Source organism: Gossypium hirsutum, chromosome A09 (assembly GCF_007990345.1).
Source record: "Gossypium hirsutum isolate 1008001.06 chromosome A09, Gossypium_hirsutum_v2.1, whole genome shotgun sequence".
Classification (NCBI taxonomy): domain Eukaryota; kingdom Viridiplantae; phylum Streptophyta; class Magnoliopsida; order Malvales; family Malvaceae; genus Gossypium; species Gossypium hirsutum.
The window spans coordinates 81,830,983-81,853,586 of NC_053432.1; the positions used below are offsets into that span (position 1 = coordinate 81,830,983).

General features: G+C 29.5%; 2 protein-coding genes, 1 non-coding gene and 1 pseudogene across 4 annotated transcripts; 1 reads left to right on the forward strand and 3 right to left on the reverse strand.

Annotated features, from left to right (window-relative positions):
• Positions 1–363: 363 nt before the first annotated feature.
• On the reverse strand, positions 364–2,866 carry LOC121206311 (40S ribosomal protein S4-like). Its single transcript, XM_041077188.1, has 5 exons — positions 2,725–2,866; positions 1,950–2,027; positions 1,678–1,858; positions 1,262–1,359; positions 364–1,124 (listed from the first exon to the last, which is right to left on the reverse strand). Exons 1-5 carry the CDS (start codon positions 2,725–2,727, stop codon positions 696–698), a joined length of 789 nt encoding a protein of 262 aa, XP_040933122.1. The 5' UTR covers positions 2,728–2,866; the 3' UTR covers positions 364–695.
• An 11,347-nt stretch (positions 2,867–14,213) lies between these two features.
• Positions 14,214–19,120, forward strand: LOC121206313 (protein IQ-DOMAIN 14-like; annotated as a pseudogene). Its single transcript, XR_005901395.1, has 6 exons — positions 14,214–14,473; positions 15,548–15,722; positions 16,277–16,756; positions 17,197–17,421; positions 17,797–17,925; positions 18,301–19,120. The product of XR_005901395.1 is annotated as a protein IQ-DOMAIN 14-like (transcript).
• Positions 19,121–19,442: 322 nt separating this feature from the next.
• On the reverse strand, positions 19,443–19,572 carry LOC121206941 (small nucleolar RNA snoR86). The gene has a single exon (XR_005902112.1). It is a non-coding gene; the product is annotated as a small nucleolar RNA snoR86 (small nucleolar RNA).
• A 1,592-nt stretch (positions 19,573–21,164) lies between these two features.
• LOC107928526 (shewanella-like protein phosphatase 2) lies at positions 21,165–22,601 on the reverse strand. The gene has a single exon (XM_016859775.2). It carries the CDS (start codon positions 22,599–22,601, stop codon positions 21,372–21,374), a length of 1,230 nt encoding a protein of 409 aa, XP_016715264.2. The 3' UTR covers positions 21,165–21,371.
• Between the last annotated feature and the right edge of the window lie 3 nt (positions 22,602–22,604).

Below are 22,604 nucleotides of genomic sequence, written 5' to 3' on the forward strand. Positions count from 1 at the left end.
TTAATCATTAATACAAAGATGTCCTTAATGTCTTTAGTAAAGTAATCAAGAGGCAATTCATTTGAAATTAATTTCTTGGTCGGTAAATAACTTTATAATTCAATGTCCAAAATTAAAATTATAATTTTTATGTCTTACCGTTTTTATGATTTTTAATTTTTTAAATATTTTCTATTATTTCTATTATTATAATTTTTCTATATTTTTAATAATTTTAAAAAATATAATTTATTATAGGAAATGTACACTATTAAAATCATTCGCAATTAATCGGTTAAGTTCCGTCGCAACCTGTGCAAATCTGTAAACAGCTAGCTTCTTCCAGAGTTACAAAATTCAAAACCCATTATCACATGTTGAATCTAGACAAATACGCACTTTATTGAAACCATACATTGACCTGGCTTGACCTAAAGACGAAATAAAGGTGAGCCAAGATGTAAAACAGATTTTAGCAAACAAGAACTTTACCATGCTATATAATGGTTTATTAAAAATGTAAAAACTTCCATCAAAAAAACAAATGTAACTTAAACTAAACTACTGCAACTAAATTTCAAGAAGGCGATTGGTCCAAAACTGCCGCTCGTGAGTTGAAAAGCAGAGGATACAACTTAAAGAAGAACCAACACAAAGTACCAGCCAGCAAGCATCCAACTCATTAATTCTTTGAACTGCTCCAAATATTATCAAATTTACGCAGCGGATTGGGCTGCAAGCCTCTTCCGGGCTTCCTCAATGATCGACAACTTGATACCCTTGCCCTTAGGAAGCAAAACCCACAGCTTTGTCCCCTTACCAATTGTAAACACATTGCCAAGACGGGTTGCAAACTCGTGGCCAGCAGCATCTTGAACATGGATTGTCTCAAAGCTACCCTTATGCTTCTCTCTGTTCTTAATCACTCCAACACGTCCCCTGTTCCTTCCTCCAGTGACCATGACAACATTCCCGACATCAAACTTGATGAAATCGACAATTTTGTTGCTCTCTAAGTCAAGCTTGATGGTATCATTAGCCTTGATCAATGGATCTGGGTAGCGGATTGTTCGGCCATCATAAGTATTGAGGTATGGAATACCCTTCTGGCCAAACTGGACAGACCGAACTTTACAGAGCTTAAACTGCAGAACCGAAGATGAAAAGAACATGGCCAATCATTAGAATACCATCCACGGGATAAAAAATATGAAGAAAAACTAATGAAATATTAGACAACAGTAACAAGAAATATAACAAATTGAGGTGCATCGATACAAACCTTGGACTCATCACCGGTGATGGCATGAAGGCGGAATCGTCCTTTTGTATCATAAAGGAGACGGAAGTCCTCATTTGTCTTTGGAATTGACACAACATCTGGAAGTAGGAAATAAAGAATAACCACCAATACATAATTCAAAGACTTTGAAGCACACAGAAAAGGTACAAAAATAAGCATCATGAAAGGTGAACCATTAAAAAACTCTAGAAAACTAAATTATCTGCTAAAAAAATTTGCCAATTCGCCATGTACTTAAAAACTAGAATGAAAGGAATGACATCAGGCCGATTTGCAACAAAATGATTTGAGTAGAAGACATGCAAGATTCAAAGAAATGAAGCTGTACTTCGCATAAGTTTATAATTTGAAAATACAAAAAACTCCGTTTGATCCAGAAATCAAATTCTACATACCCATGAAACCAGCTGGATAAGTCTTATCAGTTCTAACCTTCCCATCTACCATAACATGCCTCTGCATAAGAATAGCAATCACTTCTCTATATGTCAGAGCATATTTTAATCTGTTTCGAAGAATGAGAACTAGTGGTAAGCATTCCCTGGATTTGTGAGGTCCAGATGATGGCTTTGGTGCCTGCATGAACAGAGAAATTATAAGAACACAAAATAGAGGCAGTGAATTGAACTGGTAAGGATGTAAAAGGGTTTTTGAGATAATAACATACAAATGCACCGCCAAGTTTGTCAAGCATCCAATGCCTAGGAGCATTGAGCCTCTTCAAATGTTTCTTCAACCCTCTAGCCTGCAACAGACAAGGAAAAATATAGCTTTAAATAAAGCCACAATGCATAGACTTTGAAGCACAAGAACTTTCACCAGGGAGAAAATAAGTCAACCCAGAACCAAAACGCAAAGTAGATTTCACACATTTAGAAACTAAATCCTAGATAAAATTGTAACAAACCAGATATAAAGGAACCTCTCATCAATTGAAAACTAATATAAAACACAATTAAAAGTAACCATATGATCTTAACATTCACTTCTGCAACTACACTTCCTATTTCCCCATCATGTGGAACACAATGTAGATTTCACACATTCAAAAACTAAATCATTGTTAAACTTATGGTGAAGCAGATATAAAAGAACCTCCCATCATTTCAAAACTACTATGAAAACACAATTAAAAGCAACCATTTGATCTTAACATTCACTTCAGCAACTACACTTCCTATTTCTCCATCATGAGAAACAATATTAAAAAAAAAAAAAGAAAGCGCTGTTGCCATACAAAACCAGATATTAGCTACACAAGAAAAAAAAAGAAAACCCAATTTCATGAACAACCCAAGAATACCCATCCAGCAAAAATCAACAATACATTCATTTTTTTAATAGAGAAATGTTACAAAAAATGTCAAAAAATAGGAAACCCGAGGATTGAAACGATAAGCAAAGAATTAACACAACAGCGAAGAGGAGAACAAAGAACTGACCATTTTGGTGGAATGTAGCTGTTAAAGCCTTTACTTTTCCAGGGAAGGTGCGAATAAGAGAGAGACGAAAAAACCCTAATCTATATACAGTAGCATTTTATGGTTAAAACTTACTAAATTGGGCGACCCGGAAGGAGGCCCAACTCTTCTTTTATCAATAACCTTTTAATTAAATAATAATAATAATATAACATCTGGTACTCAATTTAACACTTTTTCTAATTTGTATCATTATAGTACTTGTATTTCAGAAAAATTATATATTTTGATATTTAAATATAATAATGTTAATTTTTTTTAGTGTTCACTTCAGATTTTAAAAATTATTTAATGTGAGTTAATTGCTAACATTATTCAATTTGAATTTTATGATTTTATTAATAGAATAAATTTAGTGTAAAGTGTGAATTTGTTTAATTTATTAAATGTAATATGATAGATGTAATTTTTTTGGGGGTTTTAAGATTAATTTAATGAAAGTTATTATGAAGTTTCATCAAGTTAATCTTAAAATTCAAATAAAATACTAAAAATTAACATCGTTACCTTCAAATATCAATATAAATATAAAATTTATCCAACCTGAGTATCATAAAAAAAACACAAATATCTCATTAAAAAATCAAAATTTGGATACTGAATAATGTATTAAGTGAAAAAAATATATTATTATCATTATTTCAGTATGAAAAAATAAATTAATATAAAAATAGAAAACAACATGAAGAAAAACATAAACAGAACACGATAGAAGTGCTATAAAAAATAATACAAATTATATCAGCACAACACATACACGAATTCCCAAGGGTTTCAAAGAGTTTATGTTAAAAATAAAAAACAAATATTGATGATATTTGATTTGGATCGAATGTATCGAAAATGAGTTAGGATATCGACTAAATAGTGGTTTTGAATCAATTAATTAGAAACTTGATGTAAATGAATTGAATTAGGCAAAAATCAATTAAATAGAACGGTTGAAACGAATTTTTAATTTTTTATTATTTTTAATCATTTTTAATTGCATCGGCTTGAAAATTTATTTTTAACCCAATATAAATTAAGTAAACATTTCAGAATAAAGTCATAACCTATATGGAAATATGTATAATGTTTTTTATAAGATAATACTGTTATTAATAAGGAACTAAATAAATTAGTAAAATGTAATGCACAAATGTCATGTTTACAGAATAATCATAACAAAAAAAGTTAAGGGCAATATTATCGTGAATACATCACTGGAATAATTCAAAAATAAACTAGAGACATAATAACTTGATCAAATCGTTGAAATTTGCATCATATTATTGCCATCATCAAATTAACCTGAAAATGAACATTAATCAACCAATAAAAATTGTCAAAAATCTCAACAAACCTACTGCATTAGTGATGTACAAAAGACTAAGTCTCAAATGGTCTATTTCCTCATCATTGTATCAAATATGTCACCATCAATATAATCTATCATGATAAATCCCTTTGAGAACGATTCTTAATAGATCTAGTGACACACTTATATTGACAAATTTCGCATATACACTAGAGAATGACTACAAATTAAAAGTGAAAATAAAACCACATTTGCTTCAAAGAAAACAAACCGGGCAAAATAAAACCATAAAATTAATAATAAAACTGTGATAATATGGATTGAAATTAAAAACAAAATAAAACTTTAAAAAAATGTTGAAAAAACTATAATTAACAACTAGTCTGAAGATTGACAACACCACCATCAAAGTAAAGATTTAGCTTGAAAAGTTGAGTGATTAAGATTTTTTATGAAAAGAAAATAGTCAAAATCAATGTAATATTTGATTACAACAAAATTGGTTATTTAAATATTACATTCGATAAAAAGATTAAAGATCATTTTAATTGTAACACCCCTTACTCATATTCATCGCCGGAATAGGGTAGGAGGCATTACCGGAGTTTACCGAATTAATTTTCCATTAATACGAGTTAAATACTATTTATTTACTAAAACATGTCATGGTGTCCTTTAGATGGGCCTCCAAAACCCAAAACATACTTCGAGACCAAACTAAAATTAAATCGAAACCATAAGAAATTTTTTTTTTTTGCTCAATATAACCCCTTTATAAATATCTAACCTTCCCTGCAATTTTTAAAACCGAGACCAATCCAACCAACCAATTCATTTCAATCAATTTAATACAAAATTATACTTCTATTATAATTATACTATTTAACATACTCATCATTCTTTACTTTGATGTATATTCATTAAACAAGTCTTAATATTTATATAATCACCAAGCCTTATACATGCCATATAAATCAAAAAGGAAATTTACAAAAGCTACCGGAGATAATCTGGATAGTGTGATCCTCTATGTTGATCCGATCCTCCGTATACTTTCACGTCAATCTACAAGAGACATTGAATACACTCAAGTAAGCTTATAAAAGCTTAGTAAGTTCATAGGGATAAAACATAAATCTTACCAAATATTTATACACTTATACTATATACACAATTATTAAGTTCACCTGTCAATCACAGTCATTGGTGAGTTCCCTGTATAAACTCACTACCACTTATCCATTTCCATTAATTCTTTTGGGCCCATTTGTCATATATCATTCTTTAACCAAATTAGGGAATGGTAACGGAAAATTGAGTACTTCACTTTCACTTTGCCATAGTATAACTATGGTCTTGCATATGATCACTTATCACTTTTTAAAATCATAGTCCTGCCACGGTCTTACACTGATCACATTTATCACTTGTCACTGATCAGATAAGTGTAGCTAAAGCTACCACTTATCACTTATCACTTGTCACTGATCAAATAAGAGTAGCTAAGCTACCACTTATCATTTGTCACTTATCACTGATCAGATAAGTGTAGCTGAGGCTACCACTTATCACTTGTCACTGATCAGAAGTACTCAAATCCGACATTCCACTCAATTTGATCATTTATTCGATTTTCGGGTTGTTATTTTATTTTCTATTCATCAATAAATATATTTCATCATACATTATATAATTCATAAAATTAACATATAATCATTAAGCTTCAACCATATGAACTTACCTGGGTCGATTTGTAAAATTTGTGAAAATTCAGGGACTAATCAGCTACTTTTTCTTTTCCTCGACTTGCTTCGGGTTCTCGATCTATCATTGTAAAATCATTCATTTATCAGTATTGACTTCATCTTCAACCCGCTTATAAGTAATATTATCTATAATTTAATTGTTTACTTATGTATATTCCAATGCTGTCTATCGGTGTCATAGTCACTAAATTATTTTTATCTTTAGCTACAGAACTCCAAATTAGGATCCGATAATTTTATCTGAAACTAGACTCATATATCTTCTTATCATAAAATTTTTAGAATTTTTGGTTTAGCCAATAAGTACAGTTTATTCTTTAAAGTCACCCCTGTTCTGCTGTCTGACAATTCCGACCCTTCTTCACTAAAAATTAATTATCTCTTCGTACAGAATTCGGATGATGTCCATGTTTATTTCTATTGAAAATAGACTCATTAAGGATTTTAAAAATATAAATTTAAGCCCCTAATTATTTTTCTCCAATTTTTGATGATTTTTCAAAGTCAGAACAGGGGATCCCCAAATCATTCTGACATTGTCTCACAAAATCTATTATATGTTATGATCTACAATTCCGTTGCTTACACCGTTTCTTCTATGAGAAACTAGACTCAATAAGATTTAATTTAATATTTTTTTCATCTTCTAATTCGACTTCTACAATTTATGGTGATTTTTCAAATTTAGACTACTGCTACTGTCCAAAACTGTTTTAGTGCAAATGTTGATTTCGATTTTTGCCCCAAATTTCACAGTTCATACAATTCAGTCCTTGCTCAATTAATCCCTCAATGAAGCTAATTCTTCCCAATTAATGCTTTACCTTAACATTATAAGTTATTTCACAATTATTTAAATTCAGAATTTCCACATAAAACCCTAACTTCAAACTTTTTCACCTTTAGATCCCAAACATTCACTTTCTATTCAATTCTTTCAATAAAATCAGCGTATAAACAATTTAAAACTCTAATTCCATGCTAAATCATCATATAATTCCAGCACATATTCATATCAACTTTCAATTTCTTTCATAGAATCAAAAACTAATGAATTAAACAAGTGGACCTAGTTGTAAAAGTCATAAAAACACAAAAAATTCAAGAAATAATCAAGAATTGAACTTACTTGCAGTAAAAATATGAAAAACCAGCTTAAGAAAACCCTTCTATGGTGTTTTTGCTGATGAGAATGCAGAAAAATAATAAGAATTCTAGATAATTCCACTTTAGTCCTAGTTTATTAAGTAAATTTTTCAATATTCCAATTTTGCCCTTAATTCATCAATTTTCCTACTGATTTCATGCACCTTGCCGTCCAGCCCAAATAGACCTGGGGTCTATTTGCCTTTTAAACCCTCTCTCTTTTATCATTTAAGCTATTTAATCATTTCCCATAATTTTACATTTGTTACAATTTAATCCTTTTTATTCAATTAACTATCGAAACTTTAAAATTTCTTGACGAAACTTTAATACTAACTTATTAACACTCCATAAATATTTATAAAAATATTTATGGCTCGTTTTAAAAATTTTCAAACTCTCGATATCTCGTTTCCGATTCTAATTTAATTTTTTTATTTATTTCTAGTACACTATTCGCTATTTCAAAAATTTTCCTGACTTCACACTTAACTTATATTCACTAAATTATTAATATTTTCTACTCATTTGTCGGATTTAGTGATCTCGAATCACTATTCCGACACCACTAAAAATTCAAGCTATTACATTAATAACTAGGCACAATTCAAAAGTTAATTTGTTAAAACAATATAAATTTGATACAAAATTTAATAAATTAGAATTTGGAATGTCAGACCATCAAGACTCAAAATTAGATGTGAAAGTGTATATGAATTTATTGATACGTTGAAATCTTCAAATTATGTGATTTTGATCTTCCAAATTAATATACAAGTATTTTAAAGATAGTGATTTTTTTTTTGAATATTGAATGTAAAAAAAGTTACACGTGTAATTTAAGAATCATAACCCTAATATATAACTTTTGCATATTAATCTTATTTTCTGTTTAGCCCATCATTAATTAAAAATTAATTATTAGAGTATCTATACATATTTAATCTATATTTTATTTAATAACTAAAGTGAATAAAATTTAACTAAACTAAATCATTTTTAATTTAGACTAACATTTTATGATAATAAATAACAATATGTAATTAATAAAAAATATTTAAAAATTAATAAATTAATTCGATACTTTATAAGAAATTAAGAGATAAATCGAATATAACTTAACTCCGTTCAACCATTAAAAACTTATATCTTCAAAAAAAATTATAAGTGCAACTTAAAATTTACTAAAGCTGGTAGAATGAAATCATATAATATTTTACATTAAGTTAAACATTATATGTAAAAATAGAATAACAAATAATTCCTTTCAACTTATAGAACTAAAATTAGAAATTTTGACGGATTTGACCCGTTCAATTTTGTTTCAACCTTGAATAAAATCGTTCAAGCAATACGTGTATATATATTATGAAAATGAAACATGGTACACACCTTTTGGCTTCTAATGAAAAACGAATGTCCCATGAATTTGCAAAGATGCAGTTGAAAAAGAAGAAAAATGAAAAAGCAAGTTGACCTATCGTTGACCCAAGTTTTGAATTTGAACATTGACACAAACTTGAGATTTGGTTAAGAATTTATTGTCCCGACACAAGTAAAATACACTATATTTAGTTATTTACCAGGTCAAAACCAATCAAATTTTATTCATAAACAAGAACATCTCATGTCCCAGTGTGAAATAGATATATGCTATTATTTAATTCGTTTATTAAGTTTGTTCACGACTAAATTTAACATCAATTCGATTAAGAAAATTATAAAAATATTTATTTATAATTAAAAATTTATATTATTCAATAATTTTTTAATTTTTAATTTTAATAAAAATTAATAAAAATACGCATATTGTAAAATTTAAACTCACGTCAATTAGATTGATAAAATTTTAAATTTAACAATCAATAAAAGTTTTATTTTGATATATATTTTTTGTACATTTTTTTTTATTTTAATATGTACAATTTACTAATTTCATTAGTTATACATATTAATCATGTTGTTAATTAAGTTTGTATCATAAATCAACTTTTACAATTGATAACAACATGATGATAAACAACTATAACGGATTTAGTATTGTTAGTATGATGTATTTATGTATTTAAATTTCATTTTACTTACAATTTAATCTACTTTTTAAATTTTAATATCGTATATATTTTAATGTGTTATTATGATTAATTAATTTTAAATAATATGTTTTATTATTTTTTGTATGTTATTTTTAAACACATATTTGTATTCTATATATATAGTTTCTACACGCATATACGAGTGATATGATTTCTAGTATAAATCAATTCTTTATACACTAAGATAAACAAATATATATATAAACAATATTATAACATGAAAACTATAATATATATTATATTCGTGGGTGAAATTCTAAAACTTTACAAGTTGGATTAAATGGGTAATACATAATTTATTAAAATAATAAATAATTAATCAATAATTATTAAATATAGTAATTAAGTACATTGTACTTTTAAGAAGGAAACTCAAATTCCAACCTTTAAAATAATAATATTAAAAGGAGCCACTTATTAACCCTAAAACGATAATTTAAAATATAATTTGATATATACAATAAGCATTCATGATTCAAAAGAAAAACTTAATTTGTTAGGCTCTCTTTGAAATGGACATCACTTGTATGGAATTAGGACCCTACCAAAAAAAAAAAACATAAAATGATGGGAATTTTGAATAAAAACTTTGGGTGTGCTTCTAACTTAGATTCTTTTAATTGAGTTGGCCAAACCCAATCTGCTTTCTAACATAATTTATATTCACAATTGGAACATTTGAGAATTGCAACACCAAACCAAACACTGCCTTTTCCATAAATACTCTTTACATTGTAATTTCATTTTCTTAAGCTGAAATAAAAAATATATATAATTTTTTAAGCATAATGTTTATAAAAAGTTATTTTAGTCTTTTATTTAAATATTTAAATTTTTATTTTTTTTTATTTTTATTTTTTTATTAAATCACCCCACAATTGATGAAAAAAATTAATGTTTGTTAACATTGCTAATGCGGTATACGCTTGGATGACATTTTTAATTATTTTTTAAATTTTAAAAATATTTTATACTTTTTATACATTTTTAATAATTTTATTGATTTTTAATTTTTAAAAATAATTTCTATATTTCTTTGAATTTTTAAAATTAAAAAATAATTAAATATTTATGTGTCATCCATTTGTATGACATGTTAGCAAAGTTAAAAAATGTTAACTTTTCCATTCACATTGAAGTGATTTGACAAAAAAATATAAATTCAAAGGTTAAAAATAAAAAAATTAAATACAAATTAAAAAAAATCTTTTTATAAAATTAAAGGACCAAATAAATTATTATGTCTTATTTTTATTTATTGTTTTTGACTGAGCAGCAGTACCTTGACCCTTAAAACATGTGAAAAATTATATATGATTATAAATAATTAAAATAATTTGTGTATTTAATGTTTATTTATAATAATTACACTGAAAATATTTTATATATTCATATAATTTGTATTACAATAATAATATATAATATATAAAAGGAGAATATTTGATGCATTGTCAATTCATAAATCTCATACACCATCAATTAGCAGTGAGCGTTTAATCAAATTAAGTCGAATCGAGTAAAAAAAATTTGAGTTAATCGAGCTCACAAGTCCTATTTTATCATTTTAACTCAATTTTATTTTTTTTTGAATAGAGTTGAGTGAAATGAAATTTGAGTTGAATTGAGTTAAATCGAATAAAATTATTCAAGTTAAATTTAACAAATAAACATGTTAAATAAAAATATTATTACAATATAATTAATTTTATATTACAACACATAAATTTAAAACTATACATTATTTTATTATTTACTGATAAAACATAAAAGTTATAAGAATGAAGTTTTATCAAATATCATTCCATATATAAATTGTGATTAATCAATAATGTTATAATATTTATCGTATTCACACTGAAACCGTGTCTAATATTGCAGACAAACATTGTAAAGCATATTTTGACCGTTTCCTATTGGCCCACCTGTTTATTACGTGTAAGATGCTGGGCGTGTGACAAACTTTGAAAATGTGTTCTTACAATATATCATTTTGAAATTGAAAGTTATGCTTCTATTAATTTTGTCTTGGAGTTTTTTAAGTTTACGAATACGGCTAAATAAAATCATATGTATTTGTTTTAATTTATTTTATTTTTTAAATATTACTAAAAATACTTGACAATATTTTTACCTCTGTTGGTAGAAATTTTAACTTGTGAACTAAATAATTTTCCTTGATTTTATTAGTTTTTAATATAATTGATTTTCTATGAAAAAACTATTTGGAAAGTTGGTTTTTTTATATCAAATAATTATAGATTCAAAATTAGAATTAAATTTAAAAATTTTTAATTATAATATTTATAAAATTATTAATTAAATTAGTTTCATAAGTTAATTGAATATAAGCTCAATTGCAAAAAAAAATTAATTAAAAGATACTTAGGTTATTCAATGACTACATATTACATTAAATAACTTAAAGTAAAAGTTTAAATGTATTAAAAATTAAGTTGAAAATTTTAAAATGTTTTGGGTGTGGGTTCTGATATTGGTGTTAATTTTATATATTTTTATATAAGTTTTTTACTTCTTTAGAGTGTTATATAAATTATTTTTTATATAGTTTATACTTAATATATATAGGAATTTATATTATTCTACATTGACAATAATATTCATGCTAATTTAATTAAATTTCAACTGACATATATAAACTATTATTAAATAATATTTATGTTATTCCCTTTAATTATTATTTTTATAGAAACAAAATATATTACATTATTTAGATTCAGTTCCTAAATTTAAAATAAACTAAAACTTCAAATCAACTAAAGCGTTCTAAAAGAAACTCTTTTTGTATTAAAATTGAATTAAGATGCATTAACTAATAATACAAAGTTCTTAAAAAATATTTTTTTAATGTTAGTCAAAATGATAATTTGGGTTAAATTTTTTATATCAAAGATTAAAGGTGATAGCATGATTTTGACTTTCATAAGGCATGTGTCATGTGGTTATATTAAACTCTTTTTTTTTTTTTAAATCTAAATAATGTAAATGGACCGTCATCTAATCAAAACACATTCAATGAAGCAAAAATATCAATTTCCATGTAAAGTTGCTGGAATGCCATGCGTCCTAGAAAATACTGGTGAATGAAATGGACTGTTATTTATGTAGTAAATAAAAAATGGATATTTATCTAAAGTTTAAATTATATTGTTAGTTCATGTATTTTAATCAAATTTGAGGTTTAGTTTCTATATTTTTATTTTTAAGAGTTTAGTCCCTCTATTTTTTATATTTTAAAATTTAAGTTGAACTATTAATATCGTTAAAATTTTTTATTAAATTTATTGGTACGATATTTTAAAATAAAAATATTAAATTATTAGACATGTAATTAAAGTATGATATTGAAATTAACCTGAATTTAACAAAAAAATCAACAATGTTAACATTTGAATTAAAATTTTAAAATCTAAAAAATAAAAAAAATTTAAAATAAAAATATAAGGATTAAATCTTAAATTTTGGCAAAGTACATGGACTAATAAAATACTTTAACCTTATCTAAATCAACGATCACGTCAGTCCATTTAATACAACAAAGTTATTAAATTCAATTTGAATATCATTAAAAACACCTTTTTTTTGTCATTTTCTTAATTTTAGTGTCGTGTAGCCTTCGAAAGAAAAAGTTTTAGTGTGGTGTTATTCTATAAAAAAAAAAAATTAGTGTTAAAAGTTTTCATCTCATTTTTTAATAAAATAAAATAAAATTGAGGAGTAAAAGATAAAATAATATTTACATCGTTTGGTACCCATATTCGTACATTTATATATAAAATTAAAGTTTTGTATAAAATATATAGAATTAATTTAGTTAATATTAATATTGTTATTAATATAATAGGAGATAAATTTGAGTGCGTAAATTCTTTTTTTTATCCTCTATTTTTGTTAACAAAGTATTATTTTATAAACTTTAACAATATATACTACTATGTATAAAAAGAATGTCTTCCATGACACTTATCTTTTTTATATGAAAATATAATGTTTAAATTTTGGTTCTAATCTTTGTTTATATAAAAATTATTAAATTTTAATTTTGATCTCCATATTTCACTCAAATTTGAGATTTAATCAATATAATTTAATTTTTATATAATTTAGTACTTAACTTTTATATCATATTCTTTATTCTGATAAATATCTTGATGTAAATTCTTAAGAATTGTTAATAACCTTAAAATTCTCTATTAAATTCTAGTTTATTAGAATGTCAATTTTTGTTACATGAATACCAATGGAATTTTTTTTAAATTTTAAAATATTACACTAACTTTAATAAAAGAATTTTAACTATGTTAACAAATAAACTTAGATTTTTAAATTTAAAAAGTAAATAAATTAAATTATTAAAAAATATATTTTAAAATATACGAAGAATATAAAATCTTAGAGCATATTATAACCTTTAAAATTTTATTTTATAATTTAATAAAAAAATAATTAATGGCTGAAAACCATACTAATATATAATCATTTATGCATCAACTATTTTATTAGGGAAAGAATATTGCCTATAATTTGGATATTCTTCGAAAAAAAAAACAATTTGGATGTTCACATTACGTTTAAGTTATTATATTTTTTTATAATTTTTTAGTTATATGAGAAATTACGATAAAAATACATTAGAATCAATCATTATTTTTTATGATAAAAATTACTATTATTTTTTATGAATTAAAATAATTAAAATATATTATTAATAAAAAATTAATAACTAATATGAAAATTGGGATATAGGTAATGAGGAGCCTTAACAACAAAATTTCAATTTTTTTATTGTATAAACTTCAAACAATATATATATATATCATATAATTATATTATACAGAAATCATGGGATCCAAATAGTCATCCCATACAAGTAAAGGGAGTTGAAGTTGGGGGCACATTGAGTGAGAAAGTGGCCAACCCATCTCTATTTCTTATTAATTCTGATATTCTTAATCATCCCCATGATTAGATTGATGAAAATTTTTTATTTTTATTTATTAAAAAAACATTTCCAATTCTTAATTCAACAAAAGATAAAAGGTCGCAAAAGAAAAAAGAAAAGTAGTACAATTTCATAGCACCCAAAGCTACAAAAAGCAAAGAACCTTATTAAAGCTATAGAGATATAAATTAGAAAGAGAAACAGAGATACCCAAGATATTACAAATAGTTGAACAAAAAAAAAAGAGTAGAATATAAAAACCCCCCATGTAATAAAAAAGCAGGGAATGATAATTAAAATAGAAAAAAAAGAGGCTAAAAAGAAAATAAGAGGGTCTTCTATGGCTGGCTGCTACTACCTTTCTTTTCTCTAGCTTCTTATAACTCAGCTTTTTGAAGGGTTTGCTTGCAGAATTTGGGATTTTAGAAGCTCTCCATTTAAGGTACTTACATGATATATGTACGATCTCTTTCAATTTTTTTTTGGGGGGGGGGGGTTAGTATATTTGTTTGTTTAAGGTTTTGGGTTTTTGTGAATTATGTTGTTCATGATGAAGGTAATCTTTCTTCTTCTTTTTTTCTTTTTTTTCCTGGATGTGTGTTTATTATGTTCTTGGGGAAGGGGCAAGGAAAGGGTAAATAACTATAATTCTCAAAAAGTGAGCTTTTTTTTAAAATTTTTTTTACAAGGTTGTTTCTTTATAAGTATTAACCTGTCTTTTTATCTCTTTTCTCTATGTGTCAGATATTTTCTTGGAAAATTGTTTTCTTTTAACCTTTAAACTGCTAAGATTTTTATTTTTTTTTGCTGGTGTTTATTTTATGCCCTCGGAATCATGGATTTTAGGGAAAAAAAGTGGAAAATTCTATACCATTTTGTTGTTGTTGTTTTTTTCTTTGTTCTGCTGAGAGAAGTCTCTTCTGGAAAAGTCCTTTAAGGAAGTTTATGCTAATTGTCAAGGATTCATATATTATCTTTTTTATTATATATAAAAAAAATGACAAATATATCTTTTATGATGTTTAACAAAACAATTTTCTTGGACTTTTCTGCCTGTATTTATTTTCTGCAATTTGGACTGATATATTAATTTTCATCATTGCTTGGAACCTTTATTTAATGGTGTTAAGTGAGAAACTAGAGGCTGTGTTTTTTTGTTTGTTTAACTAGCATGGAAGCCGGTTCGGTTATGAAGATTCCCCTGTTTCTTCTATATACCCTTTGTTCGTAAAGAATTTTTCGATTTTGTATTTGTTTGATTCATTGCTGGTAGTGGATATAACCTTAAATAGAGCTTCTAGCCTGTTAATGGTATGTAACTATGAATTTTGAGTTCCTGGGATTTTCTTGTTGACCTTTCTCTTCTCTATAATCAAGCTAATTTTTAGTTATCGTGTTACATGTCTTGATTCTAGGCAGTTTCATGTGATTTCATGGTCGAGAACTTGAATTCTCGAATCTGTTATTTATGCAGAATTCTCGAATCTGTTATTTATGCATACTTTTATGTCTGCAGATAGAAGTATAGACATTTTGATAATACACGGTTCAGGGCTGCTGATATTTGGTTTTTCTATTTCATCCCATGCTTTGGCTGACACGGTAATGCTGGCAGTATGGGAAAGAAGGGAAGTTGGTTTTCTGCAATTAAAAAAATTTTCTTTCCACACTCCAAGGAAAAGCTAAATAATGTAAGTTGTTATTCTAACAATGATGCATATGAACTTCACCACTTCATCCGTGCTTTTGTTTCAACTCTACGAATTTATACAATCGTAGATGATATATGGTTGCTTAATTTCGTTCTTTCTCTTGTGTATGAGGTTTAAACATGCCTGTAGGTTGTGCTGGCATGAAAAACAGTTTTATGTTCTCAAACCAGTTTGTGATTACTGAATAGAAGAGCATAAGAACCCGGAATTTTGGAAAAAGGGTCTAAAACACAAGTGGATATAATTAGTTGCCTTTTGATGAACTATAGATGCATCTAATTGGAGTGTGAAATTTCTGATTGAAGTCGATTTTGTTCTATGTTCAGCTATTTAGCTCTATGTATTTGTTTCCGACCTCGTAGCATTAGCAAGCTCTACTGCATATTTTGTGCATACAAAGCAGCATAGTAAATTAGTTCTTTTTCCCTCTCAAAGACATGGTTTGGCATTTTTGGCTTGTAAAGCATGAATTTTTTCTACCTAAATGTTACTGAAAGGATACCTTATATTCACCATGGTTAAATCTTTTTCAGGAATCGGATAAAAGAAGTGATAAAGAAAAGAAGAAAGGCACAGGAAAATTAAGGCATGGAGAAACCAATTCCTTCCTTCCCCTCTTTAGAAAGCCCAGCAGTATCGAGAAAATTCTTGGGGAAGCTGAACGAGAGCAAAATCTAATATTCAGGCCTCCCACACCTCCGGAGCAGCCAAGAACACCACCTTTTATGCCTCATAGACCTGCATCTCCACGGGGTCCATCTCCTAGGGTTGCCTCTCCTAGGGTTGCTTCTCCAAGAGCTGCTTCCCCTCCACGAGCTGCATCCCCTAGAGCTGCTTCTCCACCTCCACCTCCACCCCCACCCCCTCGAGCTGCTTCTCCACGAGTTGCTTCTCCAAGAGGTGCTTCTCCAAAACCTGCTCCTTCTAGGATTGTTCGTCCTCGACCAGAACCAACTTTAAAGAACCAGCATGCTTCAGCGACCCAAATTCAAGCAGCCTATAGAGGTTATAAGGTAAGTCCTTTATTATTCTAACAGAATATTTCAACTGCAATTTGGGGACAACCGGTTTGAAAAGACAAACAATGAGAAATATTTGGTGGTTGAACTCGATAGAAGTATAGGATAATTAATATGTTCAATACTTCACGGGCAAATACTGGTATGGGAAGTTATTGCTTGCACAAGTGTGATCTATACCTGGTCACTTTCCCCTCCACTTTTCAACCTGCTTATATTAATAGATTTACTGAAGACCTTTCAATATTAGTGGCTATTACATAGGCTGAAGTAATTACCGAATTTTGCTTGTGCAAAAAGTTAATTACTATGCTACAGGTTGTATGCTGGACTGTGCTATCATGTTGTGTGATGCACGGTAGATTCCTTTAGATTGCCATGTTTTGCAACGATATTTGATTCCCTACTTGATTATCATGAAACTTGGAATACAGGCAAGGAGAAGTTTTAGAGCTTTGAAAGGCCTTGTGAGGCTTCAAGGAGTTGTGAGAGGTCAGCATGTGAAACGCCAAACTACGAATGCCATGAAGTATATGCAGCTTTTGGTGCGAGTTCAGTCTCAGATTCAGTCACGCAGGATCCAGAAGTTAGAAAACCAAGAACGACAACAGGCTCAGTCTAAGGAAGCAGAGAGTACCTTAGGCAAATGGATCAGCCAGGTAGTAAGTCGTCATTTCGTCATTGAATCTTAGTATTTCTTTTAAGTAGCTACAGCTTATCAAATCTTGAGATGCCCCCCTAAATCCAATCATTTGAATCATTGAAAATTTTTATACCAGCGTTCATTTGAACAGTAAAAGCAAAGAATTGCCTGATTTTTTTTCCCATTTTCCTTTGTACTTTCGAAGTAGCGTTGATATATTTCCATTAAAACTGTTGAATAAAGTAATAAATTAACACAATTCTTCCACCTTTAACCTTGATGAATTCTTCGGGTTCACAAGACACTTAGCGAACTTGAAGATCATGTATTCATGTACGTTTACTCTCTTCATAGCTGTTAAAATGTGTAACTTCGTTGAATCTTGGATTAGTCCGAGGCAGGCAATGAAAACTGGGATGACAGTGTGCTAACAAAAGAGGAAAGAGAAGCAAGAATGCAGAGAAAAGTGGAGGCAGTCATCAAGAGAGAAAGAGCCATGGCCTATGCATATTCCAACCAGGTACACTTTTTAAGTTTTACCAGCTGACTCCAATTTCGACTGTACCATAGTGTTGGATGGTTTATGACTATTATTTTTGAGTCTTCATTTTTCCTGGAGTATCCCTATCTATTGCATATCTGGATAATGGTACAAGTATATGGTCATCCAATAACCCTCTAAATCCATGGAAAAGTTAATATGTATTACACATACCCATAAAAACGACAAACAAGTTATTTTTAAGCAGGTCTCTGCTAATTAACTGTAGCTTCTGAGGTGATGGAGAAAACAGTCGGATGGGATTGAGCGTCAAATTGTAGGAAACTCGACTACATATTATCAAATATTTCCTTTATTTGCTCTCTTTATGATTTAAAACCTTTCTTCGTACAGCTATGGAAATCTACTCCGGGATCTGGCATTCGCTCTGGCGGATTTCCATGGTGGTGGAACTGGTTCGATCATCCACTACCGCCCGTCAATGCTCCTGGAAGCCAAGGCACAAAGAGTTTCCAACTCACCCCACCAAGGCCAAATTCCCAACTGAAGCCTAGTTCAAGGCCGCAGTCAAGCGGCAGCAGGCAAAGGCAATTCACCTATGACAACATCATGGAAACTCCTACACCAAAATCCACAAGGTCCACCATTCTCCATGCCGCAAGACGGATGCGAACACCACCTTCAAGTTCAAGACCAAGGGCTAGAGGAGCTGCTTCACCATTCGACTTGCACATAAAGGACGATGATAGCCTTATGAGTTGCCCACCATTTTCTGTTCCAAACTACATGAATCCAACAGTTTCAACCAAAGCCAAAACCAGAGCTAACAGTAATCCAAAGGAGAGGCATGTTGGTACTCCCCAAAGCGAGTCAAATCGGAGGCTTTCGTACCCATTAACACAAGGGATTGGTTCATTTAGGTCGAACAAAGGAAGGTCTGTAGCAATATGAGTGTTGATTCAACACCATCTACGCCTGCTACTATCACTGGTGGAAGAAAGCCATTTAACAGATTTGTGTGATTTATTTATTTATTTTTCTTTTTCTCTGATTTAACACTTGATTACTTATTTATTATTTATTGTGGGTGTGTTTTTCTTGATTGAGCGTATGTGTATGGTTATATATGCTGTGAGTTAAAATTTTACTGATTTAAACTACGATATTAGGAAATTGTGGTTTGAATATAACAGGATTTTAGGGTTTGGTGAGATATTATCGTCTCTTTCTCTTTCTTGTTTATTATTAATGCAAATGTTTTAGAAATCTAATCCCTTTGCCGGTCATGTTCTTCAAAATAAAGACTACCTCCTCCGTCATCAAGGAAGCTTCTAAAATCCATTGAAATCAGATGGTAATATTCTCTGTTTACCCTTTGGCAACCATGAAAGCAGCGAAGAAATCAATTTGCTAAAAAAGTTGACATTTTTGTACGAAAATCAAGGGCGGCACAAAATAAAAAATCCGATTCGTTTTCGTTATCAAACTGAAAAACTTCAAATATCAAATTAAAATTAAAGTGGAAGGTATAAAAAAATGTAGCGACTTGTTCGAGGCCACAATCAAAACGAAAAATTGAAATTTGATGGGCACGGAGAATCGCTTAATGATATCGCCAACCTTCAATGCAAATCACGCCATTTTTTTAACTCGACGCCTTTGCTCTGCAAATTGGCTTTCCTTTAATTTAAGGAAAAATAAAAGTAAAACCGACCACCGAAAAAGGAAAATTAATCTTAAAAAACAAAAACCTTGAAAGAAAACGGAGAAGATGAAGAACCTAAATAGATTGCAGAGTTAGGTTGAGATAAAGGGCGTTTATATAGGGGGTATAGGAAGTGAGCAGCCAAAACCCTAACCCTAATAATCGGAGAGATTCATTGACTTGAATTACGTCTGAAATGGCTAAACTGCCCTTATATAGTTTTCTTTTTTGAACTTACGGCCCTTGTAAGGTTTTTGGGCTTTTGTTAGACTTGTCTGGTTTATATGTGTATATGTCACTTTAATGGTTCATATTCGAGGTTAACAATTATCTTTTTTAATATTTTCCTCTTCAAAGTTTTAATTATATTTTTAATTTGTGCATGCTCTGTGTTCTTTTTTTAGAATACAATATATTTTTATCATTATACTTAATACTTATTGGTGACTAGTTTATAAATTTTTTTGGAATTCGGGGCTACCCTACTAACAATATGTTTCTAAAGACTTCATATAATGTAGCTGTATTATGTTTTTTTTTTAATTATTTCATAATTACATTTTATAATATTTGATACATTAATAATATATCATATAAAATTTAAAACATGTATTTGTTGATATTGTATGATATTATCTTTAATTTTTCACGTCATCCGTCTTCCAATTATATTTAAGTGCCACTATTGTAAGGTAACTTCAAAGAGAATGCACTTGTCATATATGTTAAAATTTGGAACCCTCGCCATTATTTTTAAGCTGTAAAAAATTTCTCCAAACTTAGATCGAGTTTTACTTACAAAGTTCAAGCTGAATCCAGGATAAAAATTCCACAACTCCTAAATGAGATAGAACATCCTTTAACAGAAATGTGAGAACTTTTCATTTGGCAGAATCCAATACAAGATTCATGCTGTAAATTGCAAGCAAAGGAACTTTTTGAGACAATGTTTAAACACTAGCAACACCATAAAACCAAACAAACTAGTCGGCATCCAAAATTGCTAAAGGAATTCAGACAAATTCATACATCAATGACTGTACAAGCAAAGATTGCAATTCAAGTTCACATAAAAAAGGTGCACATCCAGTGATTAGTTCCTTAAGCATATGAATACATGTGTGCAATAGTTAATGAAGCAAATGTTGCCAATAGCTTAGATACTCAAAAACTCCTGAGCCTTCAACCTGTTCTGGTCCCTTTTCTGAAATCAGCAATCAAGGGCCTTCTTTACTTTGAGCATCTGCCAATAATAACTTGAGGCAATATAAAAAGGGATAAGACAATATTCAGTCTCTGAAATTGGCAACTTTTTTCCAATTTGGTCCCTGAATTTTTTTGTCCATATTAGTCCCTGAACTGGGCATCTTTTCTCAACTTTGGTCCCTGTGATGATGTGACACTCTATGATTTTGCCACTAAAAAAAAATTATATGGACAAAAACTGGTAAGAGTTGCCAAGTTCCAAGACAATGTGGACAAAAGAAAATACCAAATTCAAGGACTAAATATTGCTTTATCCCATATAAAGATGCAGAATGACAAAACAGAATTAGCATATGGGAGAAATTTTCATTTAGCAATTTCCAATACAAGGTACATGCTATGTCTGGCTGCAAGAGAAACACTTCTGAGAATGTTTTAAACACTAACAGCAACATAAAGCCAAAGAAATTTGTCAACAGCCATAGTTTCTAAAGGAATCTTCATATATGTGAAGTAGTTAATGAGGCAACAGCTTTCAGTAGCTTAGATACTGCTAAGCTTTCACTTCGACTTGCTTTGGCCCGTGCTCAGGTATTAACAATCCGAGTCCTTCTTTAGTTTGAGCATATTGATTCTTCTTCTGATACATTGGATTTGAAGTCAACACCCTTAACCCTGAGTTCCTATCAATCTCCAAAACTTCAGGCAATCCATTGATGCAACCTGTCGACATTCCTACATCAATCCTTATTGCCCTATTATCACAAGCACCATTAATGCCGATCTCTTGAATCGTATGACCCATTATCATCCTTTTTGCACCAGGAATCGTAGCAAGAACATGTTCTAGAAGCGAACAATCACAGTTCTTGGCAAACTCATCCGAAAACTTCCTCAACCAAACAACAGCATTCCTCCCTCTACAATACTCCGGTGCTCGCTGCCCCATCGATCCATTAATCCAATCCCTCACCTCATCATTGATCCTTTGCAAACCATAGTCTACATGTTTCTCTAAAAGGCCACCGTGCACGAAAACTGAGTCTCCAACAACTAAAACAGTCAAATTATTAGCTAAGAACCTACGGGAGATTGGACCATCAGGTCTCAATGCAGCAATTCTGGCTCTAATACTATGAGAGAACTCTTCAGGGACTCTATGAAAAGATGGAGGAATCCCATGAAAAGGGTTCTTAGGGATTTCCAAACCATGACATAAGCTCTTCATTTTGTTCCCTATATCGTACCAATAAGCCCAAACATCAAATTCTTCTAAAGCCTTTTTAGTTACATACCTGAAATCACCTTCAATGTTCATTATCTCATGATTACCATTCAAAGTTATCAACTGCCCACCACTTTTAACAGCTTCACGCTTCAACTTTTCCAAGAAATAAAAGATTTTGAGCTCTTCCCCACCACGGTCAAGCACGTCACCAATCTGAACAACGGTGGTAGACCCACCGCACCAACGATCAGACCCATCAATGAGGCCGGCGAGACGGAAAGCTTGCTTGGATTTCTCGAGATCTCCATGGAGATCCCCAATGGCAACGAGACGGTTTGGGGAAGGGTAATGAGTTTGAAGAGGTTGTTGAGGAATCTCTTGCCGTTGGGGCAAGAAAAGGCCACTGACTGAAAAGTCTACGAATGTGTCGACGAATGAAGAAAGGAATGAAGGAAGGTTTTCGCATGTTAGTGATGATGATTGGTTTTGTCGTTCCATTTTTTGATGATTTGTGCTTCTTTGATGCGTTCGACAATGGGGCATATGTAAGTTCATTGA

Bases quoted from the DNA above. Each gene is read 5' to 3' on its own strand.
- LOC121206311 (XM_041077188.1), bottom strand. The intron at 1,859-1,949 runs GTATGTTATTAT...CTGTTCATGCAG, and splicing joins ACAAACTTGGCGGTGCATTT to GCACCAAAGCCATCATCTGG. The intron at 1,360-1,677 runs GTATGTAGAATT...TCCTACTTCCAG, and splicing joins TTATCCAGCTGGTTTCATGG to ATGTTGTGTCAATTCCAAAG.
- LOC107928526 (XM_016859775.2), bottom strand. From the start codon at position 22,601: ATGAACTTACATATGCCCCATTGTCGAACGCATCAAAGAAGCACAAAT.